The sequence below is a fragment of the Candoia aspera genome, chromosome 6, assembly GCF_035149785.1.
Source record: "Candoia aspera isolate rCanAsp1 chromosome 6, rCanAsp1.hap2, whole genome shotgun sequence".
In the NCBI taxonomy this organism is placed as follows: domain Eukaryota; kingdom Metazoa; phylum Chordata; class Lepidosauria; order Squamata; family Boidae; genus Candoia; species Candoia aspera.
This window is the reverse complement of record NC_086158.1, coordinates 10,814,524-10,839,967: the sequence shown is the minus strand read 5'-3', so window position 1 is coordinate 10,839,967 and position 25,444 is coordinate 10,814,524. Positions and strand designations below refer to the sequence as shown.

General features: G+C 39.6%; 1 protein-coding gene across 1 annotated transcript in view; it reads right to left on the bottom strand.

The window, feature by feature from the left end:
- Positions 1-1,571: 1,571 nt before the first annotated feature.
- The window catches only part of GNB4 (G protein subunit beta 4), a 40,786-nt gene continuing 16,913 nt past the window's right edge, over positions 1,572-25,444 (bottom strand). Inside the window, exons 2-10 of the mRNA XM_063306426.1 lie at positions 15,296-15,405; positions 13,396-13,434; positions 12,669-12,775; positions 11,130-11,193; positions 8,556-8,718; positions 7,904-7,970; positions 7,603-7,804; positions 6,774-6,990; positions 1,572-6,227 (exon numbers count right to left, since the gene is read on the bottom strand). Of these exons, the coding sequence (XP_063162496.1) occupies positions 6,121-6,227; positions 6,774-6,990; positions 7,603-7,804; positions 7,904-7,970; positions 8,556-8,718; positions 11,130-11,193; positions 12,669-12,775; positions 13,396-13,434; positions 15,296-15,352 (1,023 nt within the window). The 5' untranslated portion in view covers positions 15,353-15,405 and the 3' untranslated portion in view covers positions 1,572-6,120. The remainder of the gene's footprint in view (positions 6,228-6,773; positions 6,991-7,602; positions 7,805-7,903; positions 7,971-8,555; positions 8,719-11,129; positions 11,194-12,668; positions 12,776-13,395; positions 13,435-15,295; positions 15,406-25,444) is intronic.

Here is a 25,444-nt window from a genome sequence, read left to right as displayed (position 1 = left end):
GTATGCTCTTTGGTTTAGGAGCTACAGAACTTGCCTCAAAGTCCCAGCAGGTGGCAGCACTAATTGGTCTTGATCCATCCTGCAGCAGCAGCAGCTTTGTAGGTGGGCAGGAAATTCAGGGCTACAGGTTGCACTGAAAAATGGAAAAATCATCCTAGAAGGCAGCCATGCCCAACTACTTCCATATTGTGGCCAAGAAAATGTGAATGTGTCCATGTGGTCACCAGTTCAACTCAAAGGAGGTGTTATCTTACTGCTAAAGTATGACCAAGGAGTGATAAATGGAATAATGGCTGTAAATAGTGCTATCACAAAGGAATATCCAGAGTGGCAACCTGTAACGGGCCTCCTTGTGGTGCACCCCTGGCAACGTGCCTTTTCACGGCTAAATAGTCTACACATCTGGCTACTGGACCTCACAAGGATTTCCCAGGAAGAAAAAGCAGCATAACACCGAACTCCTATGCCATACGATTAAAAAAAACCTGTAATACACATTTTGTTCCTGCTGCAGTGTCTGGGGAAAAAAGAAAAATCGGGGTAATTCTGATACACACATTAATGTTCTCTGTTTCCCTAAAATAAGGAAAATACTCAGACAATTCTTAGTGACATGTTACCTGTCTTCCCCTAATATATGTCGTTAGAACTAGGAGCCTGCTTTTGTATATTAGCTTTAATCCAGTATTTTAATAGTTTTAAGGGAAACCCATTGTAAGGGCAACTTCTAAAACTAATATCCATGTGTAGGAATTATGATCAGGATTATTTTACATTAACTGTTGCTTCAACACAAATAATCTTGGGGGAAAATTATACACAAGAAAATGATAGTTGTATCGAAACAATCTATCTTGATCTTATAACTGCTTGCAAGGAGCGGCTGTTTATGGAATACAGCCTGAGGCGTGCTGTATGAAAATCCTTTCTGTCACACTCTAAGCAGCTTTATTATATTCCTGGAAAAAGATAACAACTGGTTAGATTTAGAAAAGGGAAGAATGAATCATAACAATTTGAAGCTAAAATGTATACTGCATCCAAGTACAGTAAGAACATCTCAGATATTTCGTAGGAGAAGGTAACAAGGAATATGACGCCTCCAAAAATTGTATCCATCATCTCCTGAAATCCTATTTAAAAAGAGAGAAAAAACTCACCAGTGGGAGATTTGGGGATATACCTGGTTTGCAGGGCATGCAGTTAATTCTTTCTTCCTCTATTTTGAGGGGGGGAAATCCTTTGCCCTTTTTGTTCTGTGTCAAAATGCAATGATGTATTTAAAATATGTATCTAATTTTAAAAAATGTGACCTAAAGAATTCAAAAGGAATGTGTATTGAATAGCAATATCCCATATTCTAATGGCTGTCAACGAGCATGATTCATAAAGGAGGACTACAGAGTAAGCCTTTCAAACTGTAAAATCCCTGAAAAGTTTTTTTTTTTGCTTTTGTTTTCTAATAGGGAGTAATCCAGGGTCTTTGACAGAGTAGCTGGTGGGACTTTAGATGCAATATGCTAAATAACAGGCATATATGAAATCAACTAAAACAGGAGAGAGAGAAAGCCTAGTTAAAAGCACTTGTTTATTGGTTACAATGTCAAGTCAGGCAACATTTTTCACTGAGACACTGTACAATTACAAAGGAAAGATTCATTAGGGGAAGAACTATAAACAATTCATAGCAAGTGTCCATCCCCCCTCCCCCCGACAGGGAAGTCTTTATACAATAGCACTAAGGAAAAAAATGGCACAAATCCCTGTGTTTTTGTTTAATTAATTAGGTTAAATAAAAGGATTTAAGATGTTCTGAATACACAATCCAAGAGGCAGTGCAGAATCACTTGGTACCTGGAAACATTTTGGAAGGTTTTCTTCAAGAGAAGATGGTAACAAGTGAAGGTTAGAAATAACCCTACCACACACTTCCTGGAATAAATTGTAGGAGCAAAAGCACAAGACTGTCCATTTATGAAAACAGGTTAGACGCAACTCCTTTGGAGGAGGATGCAAGGATTGACACAGAGATGTGCTGCAGCAAGAAGGAAACAAAGAGAGCACCATTGTGTAGTAAAAATAAAGGCCTGAAATATCTAAGAAGCCCATATTATTCAAAATCAAACCTTGTGTGGCACAAAGAAAGTCAGGCACGTTTCTCAAAAAATCTTATTTATTAATCATTTAGTAACACTGTGAACAGACTCACCAGAACACCACTAAGCATTTAACAGTCTTGCATGTATTTTACACAATCTTTATTTCACTAAAAGAAACAAAGGAAAAAGAAAAGTAAGACTTGCAGTGCCTCTAGTATGGAAGAAGTCTTGAGTAGCACAAGTGCCTAATTAGAAGGGGAGGGGGGCGCAAGTCCATTATTTCCAAGGTTAGAAACCGTCACCTAGCATTTCTACATAACAGCCAGGATCCTGAACAAGTCCTGCATCTGTGTGAGATGGTTGCATCCCCACAGGGAGGGCCAGTGATTTTCCCTTCCAGCTACAGCGAATGCTACTCAGGAGCCCCACTCCCTCTCCAAAAAATCACGTTCAAGGGACCATTTTCCGGGAGTCAAGAGGAGCTGCAGTAAGAATGGGGGCAGGAGGAGGGAAGAAAAGTTAGGGAGAATACCGAACAGCTCCATTATACATGCAGGACTTAAGAATCTACCTACAGGGGGAACTGGTTATATACAGACTGGTCGCATAATGAGCCCTATTGCAGTGGGAGGCACTAGGTGACCTGGCTTGGCTCACTCTACGATAAAGCCCACGGCACTTTCTGAATCATCAGTGGGATGTCTGAGACACTGGTTCTTGAGTGAATTGTACAATTCATCTTTGGGGGCATTATCAATTCCAGGTATTGTTCCTTCTACTGGAAATACTATTGCCATTTACTCTGATGCATAAGCCATACTGGGTTACTTAGTCACAAAGCACAATCAGCACAAGGTACAAAGCTCTCGTGGGAGGCAGGCAAATGGAGAAGGGAAAACAGCGAGAATCTAAACCGTCAAGGGTCTTTACTACAGGACAGGAATGGGTAACCTACAGACTCCAGGACAGGCAGAACCAAAGATTTCAGAACAGTTTGGGGTAAGGGGCAAAACAGGGCCTTAACTCTGCGGAGGCTTCAAGCACCCACAGCAGCACTTAAAAAACAAACAAATGATCAGGTTGAATTTCCCCATTTAGAAGGGGAGTTAAGGAGGAAACTAAATACCTTTAGGCTTTGTACTTTTCTTCCTTAACTCCTCCTGGCAAAAACATGACATTTGAGCCCTGTCTCCTCCAGGGACACAACACCCTGCAGGCCCCAGGTAGGGCAGGAAGAGAACTGCAACCCCGGCTCCCAAAAGGTTGCCCATCTCTGTTGCAGGACATCCATTCAAAACCCATTTCATTTTATGCATTCCAAGCAGACATACGTTGGCAAATCATATTGGGAGATCAGTTAATTCTTACAATTTATACTGAGGACTACACTACACATCCAGCCTCATGTTTATGCTAGCTACTCTGATTCCTGGGGGAATCATTCCCAAAATGAATGATTACTGATGAAGTAGGATAACCGATACACTAAAACAGTGTTTCTCAATCTTGGGACCTTTAAGATGTGTGGACTTCAACTCTCATGGCTGGCTGGAGAATTCTGGGAGTTGAAGTCCACACATCTTAAAGGTCCCAAGGTTGAGAAACACTCCACTAAAATAACACTTAAAGACTGTGTAATGGCTTCCAGCTTCTTCAACAGACTGAACAATTCACTCCTCTGTATTTTTTTGTGTTGGACATTTTTCCCCTAAAAGGGCAAATTTGTCTTACTCATGCAAGGCAATCTTAAGGCCCTTACAAAAGAACACAAAGGAGACAAATAGTGGACCAAAGGTGAGGTAAGTTGTATAGTGAAGAGCTGTAGAAAAATTAATAACTCTTTCAGGATGAAATTACATCAGTATCAGATGTAAAAAGAATGAACCGTATGAAAGGTAGTAAACATTGCATGTTTGTATCCTAACATATGTAACAGGATCTTTTTTCTCTCTCTTTCTCTCTCTCTCTCTCTCTTTTCTGCAAGAATACCTCTCTCAGTATGTCAACAGAGAATTCATGGCCTGTTAGAGCTCCTACATCCAATATGCTTGGCACGTGCTTTGGTACTTTTGCCACCAGTAAGAAAGGCTGGAATGCAGGATAAAAAATTGGTCAAAGTTGACAAAAGAATTGGCACTGCATCAAAATATGTTTTAATATGCTAAGAACTACTAACCTATGTCCAGACAGAGGAGATTTTAGGGGGACATATAACACTGGATCTTTCCTCTACTGTGAAATGGGACAACACAGGGCTGAACCTACATTTGAGGCCAATCCCTAAATACTTCCGTAAGAATCAGATCCACTTCATATCTGCTACAAGTACAGACAGCAACAAAACTAATTTCAGGGATTTTTTAAAGCACATTTTCATATTAATATTATCCCTTAGCATATTCATACAATTCTTATGGCCTATTATTAGGTGACCTTCACTCAAAAATTTAAAGAGACCAAAATCAAGAGGAAGTGGTTCATTTACTGTGATCCTACAATACTTGATGCCCCATAAAAGACTGAAGCCATGGCAAGTCATGGGAAGTCTTTACAAAATGGGATCTATTTTAAGAGAAGAGGAAGACTGGGGAAGGCAACTTCATTTATTAATGTTTCCCCAAGACTTACAAACACAAAAACTTAAAAAGGCAGCTCAGTTTTCTGGAATGTCTGGGTAAACCCACTCCATAGCTTGGCACAGCAGCTATTAAAATGAATTTTCTGCACTTCTTGTAGTGGGTGACTGCTGTAATTGAAGTTTCAAACAGCTCATTAAAAAATGATGTGGCATGTGCTAGAGTCTTAAAGAGGCAATACGAATGCAGTGATGTCCTATTTTAACACTTCTCTGCATATGCAAGATTCATGAGAGAAAATTTTTCTACCTGGAATATGTAAAGCAGGAGAATTATAATGTGTGGATGCACTCAGACTATGCCCCACATACATTTGGAGTGATACGGTTCAATGAAGGTTCAGGTACCTTTGCTAGAAATTGGAAGCAGCCTTAAATTCAGTCTTAAGCTAGTCAAAATAGACAATGAGTTTACAGGAGATGAGAAATATCTCATTTACAATTATTCAGTCCCCACAAAAATACATCCATCAAACACTGTCTCAAGCATTTACCTATATTTCAATTTACTGACCCTAATCTCATTAGAGGCCTTTAGAAGGAAGCTCAAAATCTAAATATCTAAACATTTCAGTTCCTATGTTTGAAGGATGCATCTGATCATCTATTTAACTCTGTGGTTATCAGAGCCCCTTGGCTTCTAATGGATTATCTGGGATCTGCTGGCACGAAGGGGAGAAAAAGTCACTGAACAAGAAAGGGGCTAAATGTCACAGGAGTCATCAGGGCATTTCCTTTTTTTTGTTTGTTTTGTTTTATACAGACACTCAAACACCTTCTGTTATAAAATTTCACAAACAGCTCATTAACTTCACACTTTATCTACAGTAAATTCACGAAGAAAGGAGGGGAAAAATTTTAACAGCAGATTAGCTGATCCATTGTAGAACTCAGAAGATACATCTTAGGTTAAACGTAGAGCTATATAAATGCAGTTTCTTTAAAAAAACGCAAACATTGTTCCTTTACTTACAGACAAAATGTTACATGATTGGCTGCTATGTGTATATTCAATTATGTACAAAAAAGTACAGAATTAGCAGGACTGGGGCACAAGCAGAAAACCCTTCAGGGCAATGTAGTCAAATCAAATGCTAACAGACCAGCTCTTTTAGCTTCACTCACCATGAACAGGTGTGCCGCCCCCTACCTTTTTCCTTGAAAGAAAGTCACTGATTTCTCCCACCCACCACTTCTTCATTCTGTTTGTTTGTTTTAACTTCATTTACAGAAAGCCTACTTATGCAATAATCAGCAAGTAGAAAAACTTCACCTGTAAATACAAAGTAGAAATGTTATTTCACAGCAAGAGGCTGCAGCATTGCTCTCTCCAGATCTCAATGGAGAAGGTGTGCGTGTCTATTGGGGTATGTTTCAGATGCCACGTTAATTCCAGATTCTGAGAAAACTGTCCCAAGATCCTGTAGCTACTGCCATGCCATCATCAGTCACTCCTAAGCAGCTGACTCGGTTGTCATGACCAGCAAGAACACCTGAAGGGTCAAGGAGCATAATAATTATTATGCAAATGGCCCTGAGATGATCCATTTTAAGAAACAGATTCACAATTCTCATGTGCTTCCATACATTTATATCTCAGTTTTCAGAAATATGCTCTCACAAAACGCCTTAACAACAATACAGGGAATGGATTGAAGTACAAAAAAAAACCCCACACACCAGTTTGATTTCAGTTGTGAAAATCAAGGCAAGTCTGAAGCACTTGTGCAAATGTATAACAACTCTTTTAAAAACCTGCACTAAAGATGAAAGATGCAAAGTATGGACAGATGGAAGGGAATTCCAGAGGTGAAAAGCCATGACTGGAAAACCCCTGATGCATACATATCAATCCACCTTTCCTTACAGGTAGCTCTTTGGGAAAACTGTTAACGAACAGCTAAGGCTTTAAGATCAAAAACCAATGAAACAAAGCTTAACAATGAACTGGTATTCCACATAACTGGCATCCCACGGAACAGTCACAAGGAAACAACTCAAATCTTCTGGCTCCTATTAACACAGTAGCTTTAACTCACCTGCACGTTCTCCCTTCAAGGTATCCCAAACGTTGCAGTTGAAATCATCATACCCCGCCAAAAAGAGACGTCCGCTCTTTGAGAAAGCTACAGAAGTGATCCCGCATATGATGTTGTCGTGAGAATACATCATGAGCTCCTGGTCTGCACGAAGATCAAAGAGTCGACAGGTAGCATCATCTGAACCAGTGGCAAAGGCATGGCCACTTGGGAAGAACTGGGAAATACAACAAGAAATAAAAATGTAGACAGAGGAGGAAAAAAAGGAAGAAAGCAGGCAGGGAGGAAGAGGCCAGCTCTGGAATCAAGTGCTGGAATTTGAAGTTCATCCATTATTAGACTAGCTATGCTCAAAATGAGAGAGATTTTACAAAAGACTTAGAACAGCATCTTACATGGTACCTAAAGCTTTAAATTTGTATGAAATCTTATTTTATCTTACACTTAAACATTTGCCAAGTTCTTTATTCTTCATTAGCAAAGCAAGAGAGTTCTCTCAAATAATGGAATGGTTAACCATCTAAAACTTTAATGGGATTGTGTGGATGACCCAGGAACTGAGTTCCGCGTCATGGAGACTGGCACCCCAGAAACTGCACATACTTGTGGCTCTGCTAACTCCTCTTCCCAACTAACTGCCCCTAAGAAGCCCTTGGCCTATGCAGAGTTGGCTTCCATAGATGAAAGAGATGAAGAGAATTTGCACACATCCAATATATTGATGGAAACGCCAAAAACCATCTAGCGGAGGTAGAGGAGAAATAGTTAATGCATACAAGTCAGCATTCATATCCTCCTCTCCGTATTATTTACGAGCAAGCTCACTTACACAAACCGCATTGATGTCTGACACGTGTCCCATGAACGACTGCCTGCACATCCCGTCTCGGATATCCCAGAGCTTGGAGGAGGCGTCACAGGCACCCGAAACAAAAGTGCTCATGTCTGGGCTTAGAGAGAGACTCATGACATCTCCAGTATGTCCAGTAAACGCAGTAGTCTGTTGGCCTGTCTCAATATCCCACAGAGCACTGCAAGCGAAATAAAAGTATTTGAATTCAGCAGCTTAAATATTTAGCTAGGGGAGCTGTAGCACCCTCATTAAAAAAAAAAAATCCCATGACACTCACCAGGTAGTGTCTCCAGAGCTCGTAACTATTTGGTTGTCATCCAGAAAGCGACAACAGGACAAGTACCCTAAAACAGAGAACAGCGAAATGGCTGTTCAAAATGGCTGCTTCAAACTGTGACTCAAATTAAGTACAGAATCCAGCTTTCTGAAAACTTCTAGCCTTTATTAAAAACATTTTTAATACTTAAAACTACAAATGTCTAAAATCAGGGGAGCAATTTCAAGATCTGGGGGAAAGCTGAGTTAGCAAACGGATTAGAAATGGGATGGCCCAGTGGCATCTAACTCAAATACATTACAAACTGCTGGCCATAAATGTCCATAAAATTTATCTATGAGGTTCACATGCTGATGCTTGGTAAGAGACATTTTTCAACTTTTTGGATAGGACACAGAAGCAGCAAATGTGTGTAAAACAATATCCATACCAGTTGTTTAACACAGAGTCAATAGGCCAAATCCTATCTTAGAAAATGCCATTTATTTATTTGGAAAATCTTTTCCTTTTAAAAATAATCCCAGAGAGATAATATATTCCATTATTTCTTCCAATTTGACTCCCTTGCTTTTAGAGGGTAAGAGAAAGTTAAGTGTGTTATCATTTCATTACAAATGGTCGAAGAAGTAGAAAGCAGCGAAAGGCAGCTGACCAGTATGGCCCGGTAGTTCTCTGCTCACTCGTACGTTGCCCTCCCTTGTCTTCAGATTGTAGATAGAGCAGATGTTGTCCAATCCACCACAAGCGACATAATTGCCAGATGGTGCATATGCACAGGTCATTACCCAGGAAGACCGCAACGGAATAGCATGCATCTTTAAAAGCAGAATGAAGAAAAAAGCACCATGAGGAGTTGCCCTCTTCAAAAATCAGATGCAAGAAACTGGTGTAGACGATTAACAGACACTGCGGGAACTACCATTGCACTGGGAGCAGCAGATAATTAACAAAATCTTACCAGAGAAATTGTCTAGAATGTATAAAGGCACTTCAAACTTATGTTGGAAAAGTGAACGAGAAGGGACATTTTATCATACTTGCTGGAGGTGTAAAAAAGCTAGAAAATGTTGGATTCAAATATGCACACTGATTCAGAGAATTTTAAAGATTAATATGCAATTGAGACCAGAGGTTTTTCTTTTGGGATTGATGGACAAACAGCTGGAGAAAGGTCATGGAACTTTGTTTTTGTATATGATAACTGCAGCGAGATTACTGTATGCACAACGATGGAAAGATTCGGCATTACCCATAATGGAGGAATGGATGGTGAAGATGATGGAACTTGCTAGATGGCTTAACTGACTTCTTTTATCAGAGAAAAGACAGTATCTATGTTTATTGCTGACTGGAAACCCCTTATGGACTTTTTGCATGAAACAGGAAAAAAATGAACTTATGGTTTATGGTTTCAGTGATTAGATAGGATCAGATTAGATAAGATTAGAAAGAACAGTCATGTAACCACAGAGTAAGAGGTAAATTTATAATTGTACTCATAACTGCTGTAAAGATCAGAAGCCACTTCTTTGTATCTTTTTTCTTTCTTTTCTTTCTTTCTTTTACCTTTTTTTCCTTTCTTGCACTTTTAGCTTTCTCTTTGATTTATTTTTCTTTTCTTTTTCCTACTTTATATTAGTTTGTATTAGTTTTTATATTGCTTTAAAAAAATTTTTAAACAAAATTACATACATATATATATATATATATATATATATATATATATAGTGGATATTATAAAATATCCATATCCATATCCATATCCATATCCATATCCATATCTATCTATCTATCTATCTATCTATCTATCTAAAATATAAAAAAAGATAATTAACTGAACCTTTTCTCTCATTGGAGTACCAAGGTTCCATGACACACTGAATACTGTGTGGACAATAGCATTATGAAATGAAAATATGTAGAGTTTTCTTTTAAAATGTAGCATCTTTCATTCCAGCCCAGTTTTCAGAAGTTGCTCTGACATGCTCCAAACTAAGCAACTATCATTTTTTGTAGCAGGTTGCTTGCTCACTATTTCCAATATTTTTTGGTAAGCACTAGTTTATGTGATTGCCTGGAGTTATTTCTCCAATTAGCTAACAAAATACAGACTAACAAAATCACAATAGCAAAGAACTAATATTACAACAGTCTAATAGGTAAAAATATTAACTGACATTGCTACCAATTTTAAAGAGGGTAAACAGTACATGTTTTGCAAACAGCAAAATCTCTATTTTGCACCATATGTCAAAATCACCTACTTTAAAAAAAAACCTAATAACTTCCAGTGCTTTCTGATATAATAAGAATACTTAATTAATCTCATACTATCCCAGGCCCTTCAAATGAGAACATGAAAAAAAATGATATGCCAAAGTGAGGGTATTGTTAGCCTCATGTTTACAGGGATTGACACAATTTGGCTGGCGTTACTGGCTAACCACAAATGTGTCATGAGAAGGATCTTCCTCCCCAAGAACTTGCCTCCATCATATTTTACTTGCCAGAACCCATTTCCCCTGTCACTGCCTCTGGGGAGGAGAAGAAAGATGACTGAACCCTGCATATTTGTATTCTGAAGTGACACTAAATGATTCAGTTGAAATTATCTTTGACATTACAGCACAGCTATTATTGCCCACCATTAAATGAACACCTAGGTAGCTGTCGAAAACAAAAGCTTCTTTGCTTTCCCATGAACACCACCACCTCAAAGCACTTCAATATACATTTCAACATACATCCAACAGTTTGCCTCCCCAGGGGTTTGAGCCAGAATTGTTAAGATTAACGAGATGGAACAGTCAGCAACATGCTTGAGAAAGCAACAGACTTATTCTTCCAAACACAGAAAAAGATGAAAACAAGGTAAGAAATCATACTGGAATCTGAAAACCATCAAGAAATAAAAGAGCCAATAAAAAGGTTGGGGTGGGGGACAGAAGAAGTAATCCAACAGATGGATGGATGGATGGATGGATGGATGGATGGGAGTGCTAGGAACAGCTGAGATCCTGCGCAGAACCCTCAAACTCCCAGGCCTCTGGTAGAGGACCCGAGGCTGAGGAAGACACACATCACCCATAGGGGTGAGAAGGGAATTTATATATATATATATATATATATATATGAAAATAGCAGTGGAAACTAAAAACAAAGCCCACCAGCAAGAGGCACATAAAATATCCAAACTGAGTATATTAAAAAAAAATAATAAGAGTACCTTGTTTGTTGTATAACTATCCCAAATAATTAATTTTCCATCTTGGGAAGCGCTCACTAGTAGCCTAAAGATAATAATAAAAGAAAGCAAAAGAAAGAAACACGCACAAACAAAGTATGTATTAATATGTTAACCTTGTGTCTCCCTCTTCCTGGTTTCAAAATTGAAATGTTCAAAGCCAAATTCCGGCATATTCACTAAGACCCCAATTTCCTTTTCTCCAGTTGCAAACCATATACAGCTTGGGTCATAAGCAGAAAACACCAGGGTCACACACTGAAAAGCTGTTTCTTTTATGAGATCCTAGCTTACTCTTCCCCAACCTGATGTTAATGTCTTGTTTATTTGTTTGTTTGTTTGTTTATCTATCAATCAATCAATCAATCAAATTTATATGCTGCCCACCTCACTATCTGAGTGACTCTGAGAGGCTTACAAGTGAAAAAGAAAACCATAAAAATCCTTACAAAAAATATACAGAGTTAAAAAAGATGGAGAGAGTGTCTTCAAGCCACCAACCACCCCCAGGGCTGTGTACCACTACTGGATCCCCATGCTAGTTGGCAGAGCCATCTTGGCTTTGAGTTGTAATCCAACCCAGCTGGAGAACACCAAGCTGAAGCTGGTGTACAGGACTAAAACCCAGACAAACTGACAAGCAGGATGAGGAATCAAGAAGAGCCCCTAATATAGTACACTGTTGGTGAACAGTTGACTGCTCAACCCAGGATTAATAGGTAGGTCCTGTTCAGTACAACAGTATGAAGTGTGTGCTTCCTCCTCATATTACTATTCAGTTATCTGGAAGAAAGGGAGGCAGCTTCAGGTTGGATAACTTACTTTCTTCCATCACCATTACACTGTTTTGGGGAAAGGAAAAAGGTTTACACTCTAAAAATTTTGTTTAACTCACAACATTCCCAGGAATCTACTGAGCCAGCTCCATTTACATAAATTTTCGAATCCATTTTTTATGGGATGCTTAAAAATACAGGGAAACCCTGAAAAATGAAACTTCTCAATACATACTGCTGAATTCTTAAAAAATAAAAGGAACAATTCTTTCCTGTCTGCCTAGAATAAGGAATTATAACTATATAATATGGTTACTATATTATTTTTTCAGTTCACAAAATGTTAGTGCTTGTTTAAAAAAAAAAAAAAAAGGTAAATGCATATGCATGTTCTTTATTAAAAGCTATTTTAGGATCAGAAGAGTCACCTGTTTGTGAGATGGGTGGCTATATAAATGGGGGAAATAAATAAATAAATAATTTCTTTTTATGCACTGAAATCTAACGTCTCAATGTTAATCCCAAAATACAGCAAAACTCTCTTCAAATTACTGGGTTTAAGGAGGTTCTTTAAAGCTTAGAATAATTTCCCAAGAAGCTAAATTTATTTTTGTTCAATGCGTTTTATTTCCATATTGACAGCCTGCTTTTTTCCAAAGTTACTGTTCACATGGCCAAGAAATAAAGTACACCCTGTTTTTTAAAACTATAATAAAGTTTGCCCACCTAAAGCGTTTGTACAAACCTTGAATCAGATCCCCAATGCATAGCATAAATTTTGGCTAAATGACCTCTCAAGGTCCTCCTTGTACGCATCTGGATTCGACCCACCGAGTCAAGACTTGTGGTGATCTGAGGAGGAGAAAGGACAGGACACTTTTCAAAACCATCTCCTGGACAGCATAAGAGTACGTGACAATTGAGTATAAGAAATAACCTAACAGTATATAATACTAAGTCATTTCTTATACCCGATTGTCACATACAGTTTCTTTATCTGAAGAGGTCTGCTTATGCTAAGCTATAGTATGATGAGTTTGGGACTCTGCATGATGTGCAAAGCCATTCATTGTGGCTTAGTACAACGTTCAGATCTGGCCAACTGCAGATGGCTCCATAAACCATGATTTTAAAAACATGGTTTAACGTACATGAATGGAACTAAGCTTGAGCAAGTGGTTACAACCAAGGCACAAGTCCAAGGAGGCAAAAGTACTGTTTTGGTTTACTGATTTCTTTTTCAAGCCCCTTGAAACGACTGTGGAAATACAGTAGCAGATCTTCAGACTACAGAGTCAATGTCAAACAGAGATCAAAACTTTTCTCCTTTCCTAGTCAAACAAGAGCGGTGTAAGAAAGGAGTTTCTGCTAAGTCACAGGTTCTGCATGTCCGTTTTAGATGCTGGGATTGCTTTATAGCTCTTAGCTGTTTAGGAAAGCAGGGCAGGAAGGAAAAGTAAATAGTAACATACCTGAGCAAGCGTTGTGTCACTACATGCTTTTCTTGCATCCTTTAAAATAAAATGTAAAAGATTACTTTATATAACAAAAGCAGGAATCAGTTTTGCATCCTTACCAGATTAATGTGTCTACTAAGAGAGAGAGAGAGATTCCATTCTGACAGGCTATCTCTGGATGTCTGTGCATCGTGTCTCTTGTCCTTTATTCAGGGGCAAGTGGTAGACAACACATTTAATCCAAAGCACTTCCGATTAACCCTCTGCTATCCATTTCACTGAATGCATAAAAATCTGTATGTCACTTATAGCTTTTCTCTAATGAGTCCATACCACTACTGTATTTTCCTATTACTGTCACGGAGAAAATCTATCTAGGTGGTTGCTAAGTGTCGACACCAACTTGATGGCACACAATCAGTCAATTTTCCTATGGGGTTGCACTGAACTGAAGAATGCCAAGTCGAAGCTAGTCTACAGACAACTTAGGCTTTGTGCGAACAAGCAGCAACCAAATCCAGTTTAAGGACAGTACAGTTTGGGAACTGGTGCTCCTTCAGGCTCAAAGCATAAGGTAGTTTTGTCTACAAGCAGAAAGGGCAGCTTATCATCACTAGAAGACAGTAATAAAAGTTCCTCCAGGCTGCAGTGGTTGCTTGCAATTTGCAATGTTTTATCTTGGGGGAAAACGATGGAGACCAAGAACAAGAACAATCTCCTAATAGTATCAGGGAGGTTGGCTCCAGTTATTCTGTACATGCATGGTATTTTTTTCTGGGAAAAAAAATATTCAAATATGCTGAGCCCTACTTTCAGCCTAAAACTGAACAAATTGCAAGGAGTCAGTAACATATCTGAATACATTTTTAATTCTAAGTGAAACAAACAAAAAACAAGATCTCTTTTTTGGTTTAATACACTCAGAAAGGAGACAAGCATTAATTTCAATGCCTCTCAAATATGATCAAACTATATGATCTAAATTAGCAAGACGATCATGAAATATGAAATATATAACTGCAATAAATTTGAACAAGTGCTTGAAAAATCCACTTCCTCACCCCTTTGTCAAAAGAAACAGCTCAATTGCTGGTAAAGAACCTATATCAGCAATTTGCTGCTCTCATTCAGGGGCATATCAACCATTATTGTACAATAATTCTTCCCCCACAGCCTGTCATCTTGCCACTGAATTGAACTTAGGGATAAGTCGCAGGTTTGACCTCAACGTACTTGTCCCCTAGACAGATCAGCTGTTTGCTTAAACAGCTCTTGTAAGAATTAAGATGGCAAAAAATTGTGAAAGAGAGTGTATTTTTCTGGGGTCATTATTTATTTATTGAATTTATTGCCTACCACAATACCAAGACTGTCAGTGGTTTACACTAATGAAAACATAATAAAATAAAATATCCACTTAAAATTAAAATTTCGTAGTTGTAAAGTCATAAAACCGTAAAACGATAGTTAGAATTATCCATCCTAGGTTTCATTCATCACTGTAGTCTCTCTAGGACACTGCCCAAGAAGTTGTAGCTGTGAGTCTAAGAAAACTCCCAAATGTGTCCATTCAGTTGAGGCAGCTGGAGAATTCTGATCTAGTGGGAAGCAGCAAGCCGCTGGGCAAAAGGCTCCCATACATACACTCACTGGCTCCAAACACCTCAAAAATGTTGAACGAGGTCTCGGAAGTCAACCCTGAACGCACTGATCCAACCGATGGGGCTCCCTGAAAGAGGCCCAGCACTGTGCCCTGAAACCTCTTTCAAGGCTCCTTCACCCATCAGGTGACAATGCCACAGAGGAGAGAAGATTCTGGAGAAAAGAGGACAGGGACAGATGAAACTTCCCCCTTTCTCTCCCCACAGAAAGATCTTCATGGGTCCCCGTTAAGTATGTTAGAAAGACATCTTACTCTAATTTGATTCCGGAGCTGTTCTGCCTCCTGCCGTAATTGTTCCAGTTCACTCATTCTCCTGAATGGGTCTCTTTTCCCCTTTTACAGTACAAGCGAAGAGAAATCTGCTAAAAACAATTTACAGAAACCACTTTAGTTGTTTGCCTGTAATTAACAACATCCACATTTAACACATCAAGGAAGCCAGAAATATAATTTACAGCCATCCTTTTCATTCTCCCCAGGGCTGCATGCAGCCCCCCCCCCCAAAGTCTGTAGAGACCCCAGGGTTTTCCAAAAGTTGCTGCCAAACTAAACATTAACAACAGACAAGGGCAACATTACAAAATATATGGGAATAAATTATGTTAATTGTATTTAATTCACTTAAATTATTTTTAAATTAAAACCTAATTTGGGAATTTTTCTTGGCCGCACAGTTTGTCTCTTCCCTCCCTAGTTTTCTAGCGTGAGCCCAGCACATCAACAGCTTGAAAAAAGTAGTGCACCCTGACAGTGTTATGTCAAAATACCATGGAATTACAGAATACATTTAAAGGGATTTGTGTGTGTGTGTGTGTGCGTGTGCGCACGTGCGTGCGTGGTGTCAGCATCATCCCTGTAAAAGAAACTAAGTACAGGCCCCCAATTACAGATGCGGGTAGAAACTTAAATAAACAGAAAATTTTGACTACCTCCACATTACCTCAGCGTGCTAATTTTAATGCAGTGCAACATTTCAGAAGGGGTAAGATAGGAGCAAAAAGAATTACAGGAAAACAACTTCATTATATTTTAGCAAGTATTTGAAACATTTTCTGATTTAAAAAAAATTAAGATGACTATCTGGACAGAGGCCCATTGTGAGGGACTTATTTATTTCGTATGGCATAGCAGAATACAGCATTATTGCATAAAAGTTCACAGAACAATATATAAAATGTGTATAAAATATAAAACATTGGGACAGTAGATTATTTTAAGAACATGCAATACGAATAATGAATAAAAGTATAAATAGAATTAAGTTATGTTTGAGCAGTTACTAGATTGGCTAAGCCTATGGCCGAATATCTAGATTGTTTAGCCATTGGACAGCAGTGCCATTAAGATGATGTAGTTCTTGCAGGGAGCCAGGGGACCTTCTGAGGGGGCATTCCATTGCAGTCCAAGTTTGTGGGACATTCCCACAGTCACAGTCAGAATTATCAATCAACCCCCATTTTGTTTCATTCATGATTAGTACAAATCCAGTTAAGCGCTGTCCAGTTTTTCCTTGGGAGATCAAAGCCATAGGGGCGTTGTGCTGGATCAGACACTAAGTTAAACAGATCTGGATTAGAAGCTGCCCACTCCTGGCGCCATGCTGTCTCAATGCCAGAGTCTTCTCTGACTAATCGCTGTCTGAGTTTCCATGGCGGGTTCCAAGACTTAAGTCTAAATATTTGATTGTGGCAGTCTTCGTGTATAGGTAGTAGTTGGTTTGCCTTGCATTTCTGCCACTCCCTTTTTAAGGCTAGTTGTCTTCTAAGGTGTGGAGGTGGTATGTTAGATGATACCAGTAGCCATTCGGAAGGCGCCAATTTAATGGTTCCTGATATTAGCCTCACAGTGTGGTTAAGCTTGGTGTTTACTGCTTTTGTGTGAGCACTTTTTAGCCATACAGGGCTACAATACTCAGCTGCCGAATATGCCAGAGCAAGAGCTGATGTCCTAAGAACTGTAGCACTTGCTCCCCAGCTAGTCCTGTAGACTTTGTGTAGAATGATGTTCCTGGTTTTTATTTTATCCGTAGTTTTTCTTAGGTGTTCCCTATAGGTTAAGGGTCACTCCTAAATACTTTGGGTTGCGATTGAACTTCAGCAGCTGATTCCTAAATTCCACTTTTGGTGTATAATTGGCTTGTCTGTTGTTCAAGTGAAAACAAGCGACCTTGGTTTTGTTGATGTTGGGTTTTAATCTCCAAGTTTCAAAAAACTTATCCATTTCCTTTAAATCATTTTTGAGGGCTTTTTCAGAGGTATTGTAGTCTTCAGATTGTTTAACCAGTGCAGTATCATCACAGTACTTGGTAAATCTGATGTGTAAATATTAAAGAGTAGTGGGGACAGCACAGAACCTTGTGGCAAACCATCATTTAACCTATACTTCCGGCTGATTTGGCCATCCAGATGCACTTCGATGTATCTGTTTGAGAGCATGTTGTTGAGTAGGGTAGCTGTTTTCTTACAGGGTGCGATATGTAAGAATTTTAAGATCACCCCTTCTCTCCACTCTGCCATAGGCCGATGATAGATCAATAAGCACGGCGAGAGATTTTTTCCTCCGTTGGAATCCATTTTCTATGTGGGAGGTTAGTGATAGTACCTGGTCACAGCAGTTTCTTTTTGACCTAAATCCAGCCTGTTCTATAGGTATGTGTTCCTCAACCAGAGGTTTAATTCTGTTTAAAATAAGTCTCTCCAGCAGTTTGTAAGAGATGCTCAAGAGCACTATAGGTCTGAAATCCTTCACAGATTTCCCCTCTTTGCCAAGTTTTAAGATGGCAACTATTTTTGTTCTTTTAAAGATTGTTGCCAGTCTCCCTGTTCGTTAGATATCATTGTAAAATTGTGTGAGCCAGCGTAGAGTGTGTGGCCCACAGTGCTTCATAGACTAGCCTCCTCGTGGTGCACCCCGGGCAACATGACCTGTCACGGCTAAATAGTCTCCACATCTGGCTGCTGGACCTTACAAGGATTTCCTAGCAAGAAAAAGCAGCATGAACATTGAAAATAAAAACAACGGCTCTTTTCAAAACCAGCTGTGAAAGGACATAGATCTCCTGAAAATTATACAACTCAATGTGGAAGGTATGAGCACATTTAAAGCTGACTACTTACTCAGGCTTATGAACGACCACTCAATGGATGTAGTCTTACTACAAGAAACTCACTGTGCCGATGAAACTCAACTTAAAAACAGATGTGAGGGACTTGACTGACACTTAAAAGACACCTGAAGCCATGCATCAACTGATCATGAAATGCCTCAGAGAAAGGGAATGAGCAATATTCATATAGTGATCTATACAGGTAGACCTTGCTTAGCACTTACGACGGTGATGAAAAAGTAACTTAACAACCAATGCCCACCTTTATGACGTTCACAGCATCTCTCTCTCAGTCACGTGTTCACCAATGCAGTCAGTTAGTACATGTCCTGTGCCTGAACCCTTTCCCCCTCTCCTCGCAGTTTGCCTAAACAAGCAATCTCTTCCTGAGCTGCTTTTAACCACAGTGCAGTGCTTCCCAAAAAGGTGCTAACCTCAAGTTAACAACAAACTCAGCTCTGTGACCTTAAGCCTACTTGCAGCTGCTGCCTGTAACTGACAATCACTTGTCAGTTTAATCACTTTCACACCTTCAGCTTTTGCTTGCCTCCTAAGTGGCTCCTGGCACTAGCACTTTCCTTTCCATGTGTATTCCCCATTCTGTGCCTGCTTGCTCTCTTGTAATCCTTTCCTCTCCAATTGGGAATGATCTGCAGTGGAGTGTTTGTAGGTAAATTCTTTGTGTTGGATGTGAGAAGCTGGAGTTGTGGGGGCTGGTGGTTTGGAAGTCCAGAGCAGGGCAGCATCTTTGAGATAGCCTCCAGGAAGATCGAAGCAGAGCTGACTGGCCACCTGGACGAGATCAACAGCCAAGTGGATTTGTGGGCTTGAAGCTGCTGCTTTTGATTGGAGTGGCAGTAGAGGCTTCAAGCAAGATGCATTTGCAGGCACACCACTTATCAGCTGTTAAGCTATGGGTGAGGACTTTTTATCCTGCGTAGTGGACTTGTGAAAAAGCAAAATGTTTGATGCAAATCCATACAACGATGCAAAAGATACTGTGGACTAACATTATGATGAAACCAGATTTATTTCTATTGGGTTTTATGGACTTTGAGCTAGAAAAGAAATATGGGAAATTAATATTGTGTAAGGTAACTGCGGCAAGATGGGAGAGTAATGAAATAACCCACGGTGGAAGATTGGATGATAAAATTGACTGAACTTGTGGAAAAAACAAAGCTGACCAGTTTGGTCAGGGAAAAAAAAAAGACAAAAGACTTTTTTGAAAGGCTAGAAACCTTATATAGACTTTTTGTTGAAAGAAGAAAAGACTGAACTGATGATTTCTGGATTTGGGGATTAAAAAGGGTCAAAGAGGAAGGGGAAAGAATAAAATGGCAATTACTCGATAAAAAGAAGGGCGGAAGGCATAACTGTATGCTTTCTTCTGTTTTCATTTTTGTTTTCTTTTTTTGTTTTCTATATTCTTAATCTTCTTTTTGTTTTGTAGGCTTTTATTGTATTGAAAAATGCTAATAAAAAAATATATATCAACTGTTCAGCGGTGGCTGCAACTCCACTGCTCAGTGGCTGAAGGTTCTTTTGCAACATGGTGGCAGCGGCAGTTCTGGCATGTTTTTCCTGGGCAGCAGCAGCAGCGATGATGGCAGTGAGGATGGAGCTGTGATTTGACTCTTGGGCTGCAGCAGGACTGCATTAGCAGCAGGATTTGGCTTACCTGGCCTTTTGGAGACTGCTGTTCTCCTGGTTGTGGCATGGGATAACTGGGTTTTAGATCCCTGCTCCTCCTGGCTAAGGTCTCCTAGGAGGTGAGAGGTGGTCAGGTCAAGGTGGTAGTGAATGTTCCTCTGTGGGATGGGGTGGTTCTGTCCACCTTGACAGACCATTGCTGAACCCAACAGATCTGGACAATTTTCATCCAGTGGCTAAACTTCCCTTTTTAGGGAAGGTGGTTGAGAAGGTGGCTGCCTTATGGTTACAGAAGGCCCTGGAAGAGGTGGTTATCTGGACCATTTCCAGTCAGGATTCAGGCCTGGTTATAATACTGAGACAGCATAGATCACACTTGATGATGACCTCTGGCAGGCTTGGGATGGGGTGTACTGCATCCATCCTGGTCTTCCTCAATCTCTCTGTCGCCTTCAATACTATCAATGATGGTTTTCTTGTGGCCTGGCTTAAGAGACTGGAAGGCACTGTGTTACAGTAGTTCTCCTTTCTTCCTAGCCAGTTCCAGTAGGTGTTTGGAAGAGGGGGGGTGAGATCAAGTGCAAGGCCTCTGCTTTGGGGGATGCCTCAGGGCTCTACTCTCTACTCCTATTTCACATGTACATAAAGCCTCTGGGTGAGGTCACGCATTGGCATGGGGTGTGATATCATCACTATGCTGATGATGCCCAGTTGAACATCTCCACCTGGACTGACCAAGCAATGCTGCCAAGGTCCTTTCCCAGTACCAGAGGCTATGTGAGTCTGGATGGGGGAGAACAGGCTCTGGCTTAACCCTGGCAAGACTGAGTGGCTGTGGGTTTTAAGGCCCCCACAGCTCTGGAGCTTTTCCACCTTTAAATCTGCCTGGGGTGCATTTCCCAGTCAGTCAGTGTGCAATTTCAGGGTCCTTCTGGATGAGCATGTCGCAGCCATGGCTAAAAGTGCCTATGCCTAGAAGGCCTTGCTCCTGATGACTCATGCCTAAGTAACCTCCTGTTTAGATTACTGTAACATGCTCTACATGAGGCTGCCCTTGAAGAGCATCTGGAAGCTGTAGCTGGTCCAGAATGCAGTGGCACAGGCAGTTTTGGCATGTCTTGTTATGCTCATATATTATCAATGCTCCGTGAGCTGCACTGGTTCTCAGTAGGCTTCTAGGTGCAATTCAAGGTGCTGGCTATCACCTATAAAGGGAAATAGGGCCAGGTTACTTATGGGACTGCCTCTCTCCCATTGTTTCTGCTTGCCCCACCAGATCTGTCAGAGCTGGTACACTCCAGGTCCCCTCTATCAAGCAATGTTGTATTGTTGGACCCCAGGATTGTGCCTTCTCAGTGACAGCACCTGCCTGGTGGAACAGTGTCCCCCCCAAAGATCTGAATGGCCTCAGGCCTGCTAACCACCCATAAGACTCTGAAGATCTGGCTGTTTCCCCAGATGCTTGGCCAGGAGGTTAGGCAAGCTCTGCTGTTGATATGGTTTTTACGAATCAGGCATATTGCTTACTTTGGGTATCATGGGTCATTGCTTCTAACTGTTGTTTTAATCTTTTGTATGTTTCCCAGAGTCCCTGTTGTGATATAACACACATAAACCATTTAAATAAACTCATTTAAATAAAATAAAATATGGTAAAATGACAAGCAATATGGAATTTAAAATATGAAAAGTCCAGCAAATATTGACAGCAGCAGCACTCTATTCCAAGGAACTTTTCACCAATATATTTGCAGCATGGTAGCACAGTTCACAGGATCAAGCCTTTATCCAAAAGTCCCGTGCCACTGGCGGCATCATACAAGCTCAGTTCCCTGCTTCTGATACTGCAGCCACCTTCCCAGCCTCTGTACAATGCAGATTAACTCTACTTGGCCCTGCATTTTTGGGTGGATACTATATAATGTCCACCACTCTGTGCAGTTCTCTGAGGGCCACCCCAAAGTTTTCCTGCCTCTGACCCTAATCTTTAAGAAATCCGCAGCAATTAAAAAAAAGAAGATAAGGTTGCCCTCTGGTCAAACTTCAAACCTGATGACTGCATATGAGCAGCATTATGGAAACGATCTGCCAGTGCCTTCTTCTGAAATATTTTATGACTGGAATTGCCCTAGAAACTACTCTAGAATTTTCAGATGATCCCCTATCTATGTATTAAGCCTATTTCTCCTTAAAATATTATAAATATTAATTTTAACTAGTAACTGGATAAATGTTAAATGCTTAATATGCTCACTGAACAACTTTGGGCCAGTTGCTTTCTCAGCTCCACCTTTCCCACAGGGTTATTGTGAGGAAAAACAGGAGGTGGGAGTGCTATCTAAGTATTTCTTTTACTTTTTCATTTTAAAAAGAAATATATTTTCATATTTCCCATCTTTAAAGAGACCACAGAAACCAAAGGCTGAAAGTTATTCACATTAAGACAACATGCTGCCATGATCAAGTGCTTACCATAATGTTTAAACCAATTTTTGCTTCTACATAAAGAGATCTGGGTTACTTTTCCCCCAAACGTCCAGAGACATGGCAAGCTATTCTGACATCAGTCACGGAAAGTATGACTAAACAAAATATGTATTTATAAAATGCTTTTTAAAGTTAAAATGTCTGGCCACACACATACAGTTTTATCTATCTAGCAGTATGTTTTTAAAAACATTCTTCAGAGTTCAACAGAGACTGAGCCTCTTCTTTCCATCTTGGACTCTTGAATCAATGAAAGTCCCTGGATATCCCTGAGAGAGTTTAGGTTCAGGTAAGAGCATTAAGCATTCTCCCCATCTTACAGAACAAAGGATTCTACCTTCCAGCTGTTAACAAAACCAAGGACAATTCTAACATCTTCAATTCTTGAGGTATAACTTAATTCTGTTGTAGAAAACTTAGGTTCTGCAGACTCACATAGTCACATGAATTAAACATCTACCAAAAAAAAAAGCCTGATTTACATGTTGTCTGAAGTGCAACTGAACTCCTAGTCTTACACTTAACCAAAACCAGCCATTTTGTTTTAATTCAAGGGATACAGGCTGAAAGCACCTAACCAAAAACTACACACCCTCTTTACTATGAATGTTTACCCCTGGAAATGATGGCTGCCTAGATTAGAAGTGCCACAGCTTCATGTCAATATTTTTTCTCATTTGGAAAATGTCGGAGAAATCTTTTACTGTTTGACGAAGCCTTTGTTTCTCCAAAAATAAACACAGGAAACAGGCCTAGGTGTGTCCTTGATCTTTAAGGTTGAAGATATTGTGCACATTTTCAAAGGGCTCTGTGGCACCATGCCTCTACTGCAGCTAGACAACAAAACACAGGAAACTGTGGCCCAGAAGACAAGCTTCAACCCAGAGCCTGACCCCCAATTCAGCTCTGGCAACTTCAGTGGCTCTCAACTTTGACTGAGTATAAAACCAAACCTCACTTTGGAAATTTCATATAGCTCCTTCATCTGCAGTGAGAAAAGTCATTCACAGCTATAACCAAATGACAACAGGTTTCAGGGTACAAGTGAATAGGGTTTTTTCAAGTAGCCTTTAAGTTGCTGAGCTGGTCATACTCAAAGACTGTGAGAATTCAGTAGAACTCCCTATCTTGGTTGGGAAGTTGATAACAGCAGCGTCTACTGATAGGGCAGCAATCTATCTTCCAGCTAATTTTGGCTCTCTTGGAAACCCCAAGCACTGCTGTCACAGACATCACAGCTTTTCACAAGTTCCTCTCACATCCTGTCCCAAGGCACTGTGATTAGAAGTTATTCCTTGGCTAGAAACAATCACAATTACATCCCATTGCTGCTAACAACTTTTCATATATGGATTGCTCAGCAAAGATGTTCATTTCTTGCATATTCGAAACCAATTTCTTTCTGGCCCTCAAATCACTCAAACCCCTTTGGAAGGAGACACATTCACAGGACTCTTACTTTGGATAAATTCTGAATTTACCATAAATAGCCCAATTCAAGAAATCGTAGATAAAATGTAAGATTTAAACATTCAGATTTTAAATAAAAATAATGAATTTCTAGTTACATTTTATTTTACATCAAGATGAGACAGAAGTTAACAGATCTTTGTCTTGTAATGCAAAGACAAAGAAAATCAAAGAACAGAGCATTTGAGGTGATAGGTTTTTATCTGGACTCTTCCTCTCTGGTAATATCTATGGGCCAAGGAAGAGGGACACAAAGTGACATGAGCAGAACACATTCCTGCAGCCCTAAGGATCTGAAAAGTAAAGTTCTAGTCCTGAAGTATTCCATCTATCGACTAAAACCTTATCCCAGCAATAGTCATAAACAAGACCCCATGTGGGACTGTCTACTTCCAGTATTTGTAAAACAAGCAGATGTGCAAAATGCAAGTGGTACAACAAAGTAGTGCAAGGCTTTGCAGTTCAAGAAGCATCATTTTGTTAACTGCCCCTACACAATGAAGGCAGCATGTCAGAATATACAGGATCTTTATGGAAGTAAATCATTCTATCCAATTCTTGTTTTTTTCCTTTATCCATCATTCTTCTCTGGTAAGAGCATTTGGGTTGGTTTTTCAAATTACTGCTGGAATTCTGAAGTCTGAAATAAATACTACACTATTTTGGGTAAAATATTTAACAAAACAGGCTGATTTATTTTACTGTTCTACTTTTATCACTTCATAGCTTCAGTAATGCTAAACAAGTAATAAGTACAGCAAGCTGAAGTTAAAAGTTTGTATTTGCTCAGTGCCTCAATGGCCCTTATCTGCACAATCCTGAATCTGATGATGGAAGACAGCTAGAAAAAGATGTCCTAAAATAAAACAAAATACTGAGGTCATCACAGATTTAGGCTCCACTTAAAAAATCCCTTATTTCCTCTTCTGGAACTTAATGGCAGCAATACACTTCACAGTCATACAGCTGAAGATAACCTAAATGCAACATTGCCTGTCCACTGGGATGCTATAAAATGAATAGACATCCAATGTTGACTTCATAAGTTGTGCTGGACCATAATGTGGCTGATCTGACTTGATGTGCTATGCAAACACTCGTATTGTGGTATATCATGTAGTGAAGAAGTAATTCTATTAGCTACTAGTAATTCTACTAGTAAAAAGTAATTTACTAGCTTTCCAGTGGCAGAAATTTAGTCAACACAACCAGTGTCACATCTGAAAGTAACAATATACTGCTGGAGTATAAGCATTATACATATAAGCACATAAGATGCATTTCCGCAACCTACAAGAAAAACATGGAGCTGAGCCATTTAGTACACAGCTATAATAGCTCTGAAGCACAGAGATACAGAACTTTTTATATGCAATCATAAACAAAAAAAGAAACTGACCTAAATTTGGTAGGCAAATTTTTGTTATGCCAACTCAAAAAATAAATTTCAGGCCACTGATCTTTTGTTACATTGGAAAAAATCTAAAATAAAAGTCTATTGGTAGGAATCAACTTGGAATCTATACCAGAGGACCTCTACCACTTATAAAGACCTCACAACTTAATTTCAGTAAGATACACGCTACTGAACAAGCAACATATACCAGAAACTTTACTGTCCAGCCAATCAACCACAAAGCTATCTATGTGTTCAATAAGACTTTGCAATGCTTTGGATTCAAAGG